Source organism: Ovis canadensis, chromosome 1 (assembly GCF_042477335.2).
Source record: "Ovis canadensis isolate MfBH-ARS-UI-01 breed Bighorn chromosome 1, ARS-UI_OviCan_v2, whole genome shotgun sequence".
In the NCBI taxonomy this organism is placed as follows: Eukaryota; Metazoa; Chordata; class Mammalia; order Artiodactyla; family Bovidae; genus Ovis; species Ovis canadensis.
The window spans coordinates 272,075,735-272,088,023 of NC_091245.1; the positions used below are offsets into that span (position 1 = coordinate 272,075,735).

The 12,289-nt window shown below is 47.4% G+C and overlaps 1 protein-coding gene across 7 annotated transcripts in view; it reads left to right on the forward strand.

Moving 5' to 3' along the window:
• The window catches only part of SIM2 (SIM bHLH transcription factor 2), a 63,072-nt gene that overhangs the window by 16,456 nt on the left and 34,327 nt on the right, over nt 1-12,289 (forward strand). For all 7 annotated transcript variants that reach the window (XM_069567955.1, XM_069567965.1, XM_069567924.1 and 4 more), the window contains 3 exons: nt 3,250-3,358; nt 6,679-6,764; nt 10,033-10,232. In XM_069567955.1, the coding sequence (XP_069424056.1) occupies nt 3,250-3,358; nt 6,679-6,764; nt 10,033-10,232 (395 nt within the window). The remainder of the gene's footprint in view (nt 1-3,249; nt 3,359-6,678; nt 6,765-10,032; nt 10,233-12,289) is intronic.

A 12,289-nucleotide genomic window follows, 5' to 3' on the forward strand; every position in this document is an offset into this window, starting at 1 on the left:
CCCAAACCATTTTATTTTAAAATGCTTAATTTACCATAGTCAGCAAAACACCCAAAGCAGAGCAATGTGTATTTCCCCAGTACTGGGTGAGTTTCCCCTCCGACCCAGAATATATCCATTTAGTGCTATATTTATCATATGTAGTTCTCTTGGCAGGAAGAAAAGCTATTCAGCAAAACATAAAAAAGCTCTTAGTAGGAAAGCAATTCATTTTGTAGTTAGCTGGGTTTTACAAATACTAAAATATCACATTGAGGGTCTGTTTTAATAAGGTTGATGTATGAGAGCTGGGAGTTTTATAGAGACAACCATAATTTTTTTTTTTTTTTCTGGTGAGGTAGTCACATTTCTTTCAACATTCAAAAGCACGAATAGATATCTCAATACAGGAAACACCATGTCAACCATAATTTTGAGTCAAGGTCAGCACTGTTTTATCATTTCCAAATTTGTTCTTTAAAAACATTTCCGTGATTTGAAGACTGTTTTACTTCCTAGACAGCCTTAGAGGTTTATCACGAACCTGAGTGTACAGAAAACCAAGCTTTTTCATTCATGGACTGCACTCTTGTCATTCTCCAAAGGCAAGTGATGAGAACAGGCTCTTTGGGAACAGATAAAGCTACTTCAGAGATTAAAACACAAATCAAATCCCTATGAGCCCCGATGCAAGTCTTTTTGCAAATGTATGAAGATGTTTCTCTACAAAGACATCAGTTACTTTTTTCTAAAAACAAACTCCAAGCAAACCAGAGTTGTAATTTTTCTCTAAAAACCCGGGTTAAGGGAGAAATGATAAGCTAACACACACACATGCTATTTATTTTTTCATTTTTAAAAATAAGCCACTGGAATTGTGAGCCCATTAAAGAAAAAAAATAGCTTTCTTATTGATTAGCCTCCATTATTCTCCACCTGACAGAATCTCTAGGGCTGCCCTCAGGAAACAGCTGACTTGAGTGTTGCTGGTTTGTTTAAACTTTTTTAAAGATTAACAGGACTGACTTAAAAGGATATTTCATTTTTACTTTTATTTTTAATGAAATCATGTACTAACTTTAAAAAAATAAAACTTGGCACAGAGTAGGTTCTTGTCTTTTTTTTTTAATATCTGTGGCTGTGCTGGCTCTTAGTTGCGGCATGCAGGATCTTTAGTTGAAGCATGTGGGATCTAGCTCCCCATCAGGAAATCGAATCCAGGCCCCCTGCACTGGGAGCTTGGCGTCTTAGCCACTGGACCACCAGAGAAGGCCCTGACAGAGTAACTTTCTACATAGGCAGATATCCATTTGGGTCATCAGGAAAGTGCCAGGTTGGGGAGGTAGAGAGGGAGGGTTTCTGTAAGCAGATTCTCTCTATTGGTCTATATAATATTGGGGAAAACATTCCATGAATAGTACAGAAAGTAGAACTGAGAAAGTCGTTTTTTTAGGGACCAAGAATACTTAATGGGCCAGGAAACCAAGATTACTTATCGGACCAGAAACATAATTTGTTCTGAATAAACAGACAACTCTTGGAAACATCTCAACACATTGGAGAAAGTGGGTGGGAAGAGTGGGATGAACCCCGTCACCTCTCTGTGGCCCCCTAGCCTGATGATGGCCTTGACCCTGGTTTGGAACGGTAGCTCCTCGGAGAACCTCTCCTTTAAACCACTTGCTGGGGCTGCACAAGGGGGCACTGTCGGGGCTCCCCTTTTTAAGAAGGTCTCTGCTCTGATTAAGAACAGCCACGAAGGGGTGGTTGGGACAAGCCTGCCTTTGCTGTCAGGTGGTGCCCTCTCCCCTGGGGGCAGGGCTGAGAAGGTTTCTCAGACCCACCTAAGGTTCTGTGCCACCCAAAGGCAGTTCCTCACCTCTCCGCGTCTTCCCCCACTGGGCTGTGGGGCTCCCACTGGCTGTAGTAGAAGTACCACCACCGCCCCAGGGGCCCTGATCGATACCAGGCACGTTGATTCGCTAACCTGGCCTGCACTTTCGATCTCTGAAAGAGAATCCACCACAACTGCTCGGAAGGCTGCACTGTTGGTGGTAGCTTTTGGAACATTCTACACTACGGCCCATCTTCCGATGGGAGAGCAGGCCCAGGTCCTGAGGATCTCTGTCATCCCCTATTGTGACACTTGTGTTTGGGAGAACAATCCAGAAGTTCTCAAGGTTAGGATCTGTGAGTCATCTCCAGGGACCTCTGTGGAGAGACGGTGACTGTGGTACTTTCCTAGGGAGGCCCATGCCTAAATGTAAAAAGCCGAGTCTGGTCCAGCAGGGACGTGGCCTCCAGGCCTGCGTGGGCTCCTCTGTGGGGTGTGTCTGGAAGTGGGTGGTGTGTGAATATCAGGGGAGCAGCCTTCAGGTCACGTGGCTCACTGGAGTGGTCCACCTGGTCCCAGCGGTCACTCAGCCAGCCAGCCGCACTCACAAGTGGGGTTAACACAGTGACCCTGGACCAGACGCATTTCTGACCATGTAAAAGAGGCCTGGCAGTGGTCCCAGGGGAAGGACCTTGTTGGGGAGAGTCGTCCTTAATCAAAGGGAGCCCCCAAGTTTCCCCTCAGCCCCTGAGGGCAGGAGCTGTCCGCTCTGGACATCTCCTGGCCACCCATTCCCGAGGGCAGTAGGTCAAGGATGGGCCTGGCTCCGGTCTGATTTTTCTCTTTCTTTTTTCAAGATTTATTTATTTATTTTGTTTCTGGCCGTGCTGGGTCTCATTGCTGTGTGCAGGCTTCTTGCTGCAGTATCTTCTCTTGATGTGGAGAACAGTCTCTAGAGCACCTGCTCAGTAGTCGTGGGCTTAGTTGCTCTGAGGCATGTGGGATCTTCCCAGACCAGGGATCAAACCTGTGTCCCCTGCATTGGCAAACAGTTTCTTAACCTCTGGACCACCAGGGAAGCCCCTTCAGTCTAATTTAAGGTACCTCCCATGTGAAGGATGCTGCCCAGGCTGGGAGGGTCCCCTGATCCATGGCACACCTTTTCCATCCTTCATTCCACTTCCTCCTGCTCAGGACTATCCTGGCCCTGTCGGTAGAGCTGATTGAAAAAGGGCAAACGTTTCTGTGGCGGGGGTGGGGGGGGGTGGGGGGGGCGGGGGGGGTGGGGGGGCGGGGCGGGGGTTGTAAGCAGACATCAAGGTCCTGCTTCTCCCTGGAGGATGCACACCTGTGATACAACTTCACCTCCTCCCTCCCCACCTCCCCAAAGTCCTAGAGAAGATTCCTGACCCTTCCCCCATTCCTTTCCATGGCAGGTGGAGCTCACGGGCAACAGCATTTATGAGTATATCCATCCTTCGGACCATGATGAGATGACGGCTGTCCTGGCAGCCCACCAGCCTCTTCACCATCACTTGCTCCAAGGTATTTCCTTCAGACAAAAAGAAACCAGAATGAATGCCAGATGATGCTCTTTGTCATGACCTAAGGGCTTTGTTTCCCACGCTGCCCATCCAGGGTCCCTCCAGCAAACATGCAGCATCCACCGAGTAGGGGGTTGCTTTTATGCCTCTGTCCTTTAAAGCAGTACTGCTGATCTCCTTTCATGTGCCGGAGACTGTGAGAGGTGCAGAGCAGGAGACAGAGAAAAGTGGTCCAAACCTTCCCTCCTAAGGTGCTCCTGGTTTAGAATGCCAACAACCCAGGTCTAGATCTGGGCTTCTTAACCACAGGGTCCGAGGATAAAACTCGGGGAGACCATGAAATTGCATGAGATAATTACATCTATTCCCTATTTAGTTGAGATCTAGCATTTCCTTTGCTTGTAGACTGTAGACAGCAAGCTATCTTACTATCACTAGTACCTGTGGCTCTGACTACAACAGAAAAACAGGTATTTTCACTTCATGTTGTAGTTGTTGCAGGTATTTATACATATTGGTTATGCTCACCACTGCTTTGAAATTTCAGGAGTTGTGATTCTGTTGCAGGATCTTGTTATTTTATGTGTTAATAAAGTAGCACATTTATAGCCCACTGTGATAAGCACCTTAGAATAGATGTGGCATGGCTGTTCCGTGGACAATGTGGAACCAGTCTTCACACAAAAGACTCCTTAATTTACAACTGCTACGCATGCTAGGAAGACACAAAAAGACTTAATCCAAGGGCCCTGGCCTTGTAATTCCTTCCCATGGTCCAATGAGACCAGCCAGTATGCTGACCGATATGTCACTTGTCTGCTTTGAGCTATGGAATTCCAACTCAGCCAAAATTCCGCAGTGAGATAAAATACCAAAGAAGAAGTGTCAAATGTGATGAGAATGGGGTAGCCAGCCACAGAGGGGAAAAAATGGATTCCATTCTTATTGCTTCCTCCTGGGATGGATCCTTCTAAGGCTAGGAGGAGAGAACACAGACTAGCACTCTCAGTTTTAAAACCGATTGCAGATCCAGCTCTGCGGCCCTCCTGTTTTAGCCCCAGAAATAGTCACCATGAGTCTACCGAGGATGGACACTGGTAAGCTGGTTTCTGAGATGAGATGGGGCTTTGATTGTAGCTGTGACCTCTGGTGCTTAAGTCCTTGGAAATGGTCTGGCTGCATAAATGAACAGGAATAGGACTCTAAAGAAGTAATGTCTAACAAAATGAGAGCTAGAAGAGCACGTTGCTGCTGAATCTAGTGCTTTCACTGTGCAGTTGTTTAAAGTTGGACAATGACCGCTGGAATCTCAAGAGAATCCCTCAGAACGTTATGTTGTGTGTGTGTTTGTTTTAATTGAAGTATAGCTGGCTCACAATGTTGTGTTAGTTTCAGGTGACAGCAAAGTGATATGGTTTTATATATATTGTCAGATTCTTTTTCACTACAGGCTTTTACAAGATACTGGATGTGTTGTTTTAAAAATTACAGTGAGTTGATTGCAGGGGAGTGGGCTTTCTTCCATTAGCTCTGGTTTCATTTTACCTTCCATGCCTTTAAAAAGTGTTTGAACAAAGACAGCAAATGAGAGTTGGGATTATGGCGAGACACATCCAGTTTCCCCGTGGGGTTCACATCTGAGGTGAGCCAACAACACAGTAGGAATGGTTCTGGGAGAGGTGGGGTCCGTGTGGGACGCATTTCCACAGCCAGCCGAGTGTTCAGGCTTTGAGGTTCACAAGTGGTTCGTTTTCTCCCCGATTTCTCATCTTCGGAGTTATTTTTTTGCGTCTGAACTGGGCTCATTGTTTTATGGTAATTGTGTGAGACGTGGGGCTCTTTCCAAACTATGTAATTCCTGGGGGTGATGGTTTTTATATCTGAGCGTGGAAATGTGACAGACTGGCCGCCATGTTAAAGGGAAGCTCCCCGGCCCCAGCCTGGGCAGAGGAATTATGGGTAAATGTGAAAGCCCCGCCCACTGGGGGAGTCGGGGCCTCTGAGGCGACTGGGAGGGGCACAAGGCATTCCATTCCTTGTGGTAACCTTTCTTTAAAAATTAATTTATTAACCACCACCAAATGGCTGTTTATTTAGAGTGGAATGATCTCGCTCTCACCTGAGGCGAGGACGCTGTACCGTCCGTGCCCAGAGAGCTGATGTCCGCTCAGTAAGGCGGAGGGTGTTTTCTCAGGTTGTTGAGTCACCTCAGTCGTCTCCGACTGTTTGCGACCCCATGGACTGTAGCCCGCCAGACTCCTCCATCCATGGGATTTCCCTGGCAAGAATCCTGGAGTGGGTAGCCATTTCCTTCTCCAGGAGATCTTCCCAACGCAGGGATCGAACCCACGTCTCCTGTGTTGGCAGATAGATTCTTTGCCACTGAGCCACATGGAAAGGCCTTTTTCTTGGGGGATGTCTGCATTTGCAATAGTGAGGTGGAGATTTGTGTGTGAGGGCTTGGAAGGGAATGAAGGAAAGGCTTGGCCAGCCAGAGAAGGAGTGGGTGGGGAGCGGGATCCACCCAGTGCTGTAACTCAGGGTGAACGCTTTGATCAGGCCCCGTGGGTCCACTGGGCCCTGTGCCCAGTCCCATGTGGCTGGGCAGTCCTGGTGCCCATGGCCATGGGCACACTGGTGGGAGGCACCCTGGGCTGGCTCCCTCTGCCAGAGAAAGGCCTGCACTTCTGAGTCCTGAGTTAGATGGGGGAAGTCAGGTGCTTCTAAGCTACCAGGCAGGCACAGCACCTGCCGGGGGGCTGGCCAAGGCAATTCTCCAGGTGCCAGGCCTCTACATAGCTGCCACAGGGGACCACGGGCAGGTTGAGCTGGGCAGGGTCCCTACACAGAGATTCTCACCTTGGCCCCAGGCTGGTGTTTCCCAGGTTCTTGGTATGGCCATGTTTCTGGAGCACATGGAAGCCACACAGGGCCAAGCTAGTCTCCTCAACCCACTGGAGGCCTGAAAGTGAAAGTGTTAGTATCTCAGTCATGTCCGACTGTTTGCGACCCCATGCACTGTGTAACCGGGCAGGCTCTTCTGCCCATGGAATTCTCCAGGCAGGATCCTTTCTCCAAGGGATCCTCCCAACCCAGGAATCAAACCTGGTTCTCCCGCATTGCAGGTGGATTCTTTACCTTCTGAGCCACCACCCAGGCCCAGGTCACCAGCAAAAATGCTCTGGCTGGGGGTCTGGGCAGCCCTGAGCCGAGGACTCTAGCTGCTGGATCCGGCCCTGAGGGTTTACTGAGAGCCTGGAGATGAAGTCAGGGAAAGCATTGTGGGACAGTTTGCCAATCTAACCTCCTGCCTGCTTTCAGAGTATGAGATCGAGAGGTCATTCTTTCTTCGAATGAAGTGTGTCTTGGCGAAAAGAAACGCTGGCTTGACATGCAGTGGATACAAGGTACCCAGCCCTGGGGCTCACAGGTGGAGAGGGGTCAGTGGCGGGTCTTCGCTGTGCTCTGTGTTTGCTTCACATTCAGGAATATCTGCAGACGGGAAGGTGGGGGGACCCAAGCGTTCTTTCTATACCGCCTAATGTAGAACTTTCTAGGGACACCACTCATAGCAAAAGCTGGCGTTTTACAAGGATGTCCCAGACAGGCTGGATTGCGTTGTCTGAGACCAGGAATACATGGGGCTAAGGGTAATATTTGACTTTGGCACCTGCAGGTTCTACTCTGCACACAGGGCAGTCCCTCTAGAGTAGCCACACCTAGACTTTGTCCTGCCTCAGAGAAAAGGATCCTGAGCCCATCACTCTGGAGCGAAAGGTGGACAGGAGCCTTTTTATTTTTTCAGGCTTTTCACTTTGTATTGAGGTGTAGCCAGTTAACAATATTAAGATAGTTTCAGGTGAACCAGCAAAGTGACTCAGCCATTTGTATACATGTATCCCTTCTCCCCTAGATTCCCCTCCCATCTAGGCTGCCACATGACATTGAGCAGAATTCTCTGTGTTGTACAGTAGGACCTTATTGATTATCCATTTTAAATATGGCAGTGTGTACATGTCATCCCAAACTCCCTAACTGTCCCTTCAGAAAGGAGCCTTTTTGCAGGAGAATTTGTATAAAAGGAGGGAGGGGTGAAGTGAAAAGAGAGGGGATGGTTTTGTGCCTTTGTCCTCTCTTTCTGGAATACCCTTCTCCCCTCCTCTCCATCCCAGGGTCTGCCTTTCCCCAGCCTCTCCTCAGCCCCCTCCTTTGAGCCTCACTCCTAGCTCCTCCCTTTGACCTTCATAATCTGGGAAGTGAGTTTCATATCTGCTATCCCAGAACCCCAGCCTCAGAGATGGGAGCCTCCAGCACTGCCCTACACACAGTAGCTATTCTTCTGGAGACTTGGGTCCTGAGTTGTTTCTGACTCTTATTACCCATCTGATTGGCTCATCTTAAGTAAAACCCATCACCCACCTTGTCCTCAATTTCCTCATCAGTAAAATGGGAGAATAGGTTTCATGGGTAAGGTTTGTTCCAGCTCCAAAGACTGAGTGCATTTGGGAATACTGGAGGAAAGTCTTTGAAAAGAGAATATTTTAGCTGCTCGTCAGTACTATTAGGATGATCTTGAGCCTTTCAAGATTTTACTGACTGTAACTTATGTAAATGCTTCCAATATTGAGGTTTAAAGCTGTGCACATATTTCTGTTTGACATCTGCAACTCTATAAACACTTTCTTGTATGCCGTTCTTGGCTAGAACAGTTGTTAATAGAAAGGTTTCTATATAGCCACCCTGAATTTTTGCTTGTTGTTGTGCAGTCTCTCAGTCTTGTCTGATTCTCTGTGACCCCATGGACTACAGCACGCCAGGCTTCCCTGTCCTTCATTATCTCCCAGAGTTTGCTTAAACTCACATCCATTGAGTTGGTGATGCCATCCGACCGCCTTCCTCTGTTGCACCCTTCTCCTCCTGCCCTCTATCTTTCCCAGCATCAGGGTCTTTTCCAGTGAGTTGGCTCTTCGCATCAGGTGCCCAAAGTATTGGAACTTGAGCTTCAGTATCAGTCCTTCCAATGAATATTTGGTGTTGATTTCCTTTAGGATTGACTGGTTTAATTTTGCTGTCCAAGGGACTCTCAAGAGTCTTCTCCAGCACCACAGTTCTAAAGCATCAATTCTTTGGCATGCAACCTTCTTTATGATCCAACTCTCACATCCCTACATGACTACTGGAAAAACTATAGCTTTGACTATAAGGACCTTTGTCAGCAAAGTGGTGTCTCTGGTTTTTAATATGCTGTCTAGGTTTATCATAGCTTTTCTTCCAAGAAACAACCATCTTTTTTTCCTTACTACCAGTAGATAAAATCTTAAATTATAAATAAAGTAAATAGGGACTTCCTTGATGGTCCAGTAATTAAGAATCCATCTTCCAGTACAGGGGATGCAGGTTTGATTCCTGGTCAGGAAACTAAGATCTCACATGCTGTGGGGCAACTAAACCAACATGCCACAACTGAGACCCAACACAGCCAAATAAATAAATATTTCCAAAAAATAAATGAGGTAAAATTTAAAATGAGGACTTTTTACCCTGAAAGAATTCTTCATTTACTTGAGTGATATAGTTTGTCAAATGATATCACTGTCAAGTTAACAGTTGCCAAGTTCATCCTCATCAGGGGGTGATAAGCATAAGAATCATTACTGAAGTAAACATTATGGAACAAAAGGTTCAGTTGTCACTAAGTCATGTCCAACTCTTTGCAACCCCATGGACTACAGCACACCAGGCTTCCCTCTCCATCACCAGCTCCCAGAGCTTGCTCAGACTCATGTCCATCAAGTCAGTGATGCCATCCAACCATCTCATCGTCTGTCATCCCCTTCTCCTCCCAGCTTCAATCTTTCCCAGAATCAGGACCTTTTCCAATGAGTCAGTTCTTATCAGGTGGTCAAAGTATTGGAGCTTCAGCTTCAGCATCAATCCTTCCAATAATATTCAGGACTGGTTTCCTTTAGGATGGAATAGTTGGATCTCCTTGCAGTCCAAGAGACTCCCGAGAGTCTTCTCCAATACCACAGTTCAAAAGCATCAATTCTTTAGCGCTCAACTTTCTTTATAGTCCAACTCTCACATCCATACATAACTACTGGAGAAACCATAGCTTCCCAAAATGTCTTTGTGTGCCATCTAATTGCAACTTGGCCCTGAGTTGAAATGAAAGTGCTAGACACTCAGTCGTGTCTGACTCTGCAAGTCCATGGACTGTAATCTGCCAGGCTCCTCTGTTCATGAACTTCTCCAGGTGAGAATACTGGAGTGAGTTGCCATTTCCTTCTACAGGAGATCTTCCTGACCCAGGGATCAAACCTGGGTCTTCTGCATTGCAGGTGGATTCTTTACCATCTGAGCCATGAGGGAAACCTGTTAATTTGCCTAAATCCATTTTGCAGTGCGTTAGAGTCCCCTCTTGCGGCGTTACCTAAGCATAGTCAATTGCATGAGACAACCCTTATATTTAATTATTATCTCTTAGGAGATATTACCTCCTAAGAAAGAAGCAGAGTTCATTTCTTCCAAGCAGTGAATCGGGCATCTGTCAGCATGTTGGCCGCGGGGCTCAGTAGAGGGTGGGCTTGGGGATATTCCAGCTCGTTCCAGAAAGCAAGCAGGCCCAGAGTCAGGAAGAGTGGGTATGAGGCTGACCCTGCCTCTCTTTCCCAGGTCATCCATTGCAGCGGCTACTTGAAGATCAGGCAGTATATGCTGGACATGTCCCTGTACGACTCGTGCTACCAGATTGTGGGGCTGGTGGCTGTGGGCCAGTCGCTGCCGCCCAGCGCCATCACTGAGATCAAGCTGCACAGCAACATGTTCATGTTCAGGGCCAGCCTCGACCTGAAGCTGATATTCTTGGATTCCAGGTGAGTCTGGCACCTGCTGTAGCAGAGTTCTGGAAGATTCTGATGGTGGAAACCGGACCCTGGAAGCTACACTATTAAACCAAAATGTAACAAGCAGTAAGCCGTACTAAGAATGCGAATTAGAAAGAGATTTAGTGGAATGAAGTCAAGAATTGAAAGAATTAGTATCAACCTTAATATTCAGGAGTGACTGGCTTCTCCAGCTTATAGGTACTTGTTTTATTTGTTTATATGTTCATTATCTCACTGGAGTTTGAACTGGAAGTACATATTGTAGGCAACAGCCTTTTTTGCAGGCCCATGATGTCAGGATTCTGCCTCATATCTCCATCAAGTTGGTAGGATGTTAAAACAAACAGAAAGTTTCCATTCTGAGTGGTGTGTGTTGCGGGAGGCCTTCCAGCTCCAGCTGGCGGGAAGCCAGGCTCTGACGGTCACCACAGGACGGGGCAGCAGGCAGAGAGGTGGCCTTCGCCGGGGGAGAGCTGTGGGCTCAGCCCCACAGGCAGCTTTCGGGCCTGGGCTGGGAGGCCGCCTCCAGTGGATGGGGAGGGGCGCTGCAGCCCCCAGACTGTTTGCCACTGGGCAAAGCCCGGCGATTTGAGAATCTCTTCTCAGAGAGAGGAGGGAAGGCAGACGGGGGAGAGGCACTGACCTGTTGTTTTGCTCGGCCTGGGGGAGCCCGCTGGCAGGGGGAGGCCTGAGGGGGCCACTCCCTGGGCTTGCGTTTTCTTCATTCACTCGGCTGCCCACATGGCTGTTAGGAAAGATGAAACTAGACAGTAGATGGAAGGTGTTTGTAAAAGGAAAAAACCTGATATACCTGCAAGGTAAGTCATCTTGCTTCCTGGCCTTTTAGATACCTCAGCTGTACAGACAGGAACAAGTGGTCAGAGACCCCACTCCTGACTTTTGGTGTGTGTAGCTGAGCTTTCTTGGAGAAAAATTAATATATATCACTAGTGTGTGTGTGTGTGTGTGTATGCACATATGGTAATAGAGGTGAAGAACCCCCCCTGCCAATGCAGGAGACATAAGAGATGTGGGTTCGATCCCTGGGTCAAGAAGATCCCCTGGAGGAGGGCATGGCAACCCACTCCAGTATTCTTATCTGGAGAATCCCATGGACAGAGGAGCCTGGCAGATGACAGTCCATAGGGTTGCAGAGTCAGACCCAACTGAAGTGACTTAGCAAACAGGCATGCACATATATGTATGTGTATATAAATACACATATGTATAGTAGATTTTTCCTGTATGTCTTGAAGCTAGGATTTATTGATTTTTTTCCCACTTCTTTTTTTAAAAGATTTGTTAAAATTTACAGTAGTTGTAGTGCACAGGCTTAGTAGCCCTGAGACGTGTGGGATCTTCCCAAACCAGGGATCAAACCCATGTCCCCTGCATTGGCAGGCAGATTCTTAACCATTGGACCACCAGGGAAGTCTTTTTTCCACTTTTAAAACACTGCAGTAAAATATACATAACATAAACTTGATCATTTTACCCATTCATGAAATAAAAGTTAACTTACTTGGTTAAGGATGGGAGATGAAAACATTAATTAGTTTAGTTCATTGTAAATGCATCTCAGAACCATTCGGAGGTAGAGACATGGCAAGGCATGGCCTTGCAAAGTCGTCATCATGCTCCCAGAAACTCTAAGCCAAAGAGGAAACATAACTCCTTGGGGGAAGGATGCCGGCCCCGACGCTGCCCAGGGATGTTTTCCTGCAGTAAAGATGGGAGCACCTGCAGGGGAGGAGCCAGGCATGGGGTAGACAGCACGACCCACAGTGACAGAGCAGCTCTCTCCAGACTTACGAACCACTTCTAAAAGGGACTTCCTTCCCCGGTGGTCTGGTGATTAAGATTCCATGCTCCCAATGCAGGGGGCATGGATTCAATTCCTGGTTAGAGAACTAATATCCCCGCATGCTGCAAAACATAGCCAAAAAGACCCAAAAAAAGTGGACTGCAAGAAAATCCACTGGCCGTGTTTATTATTGTAGAAATTTGGGAGAATACGACAGGTTTCTTCTTTGTTTTGTCTTCCA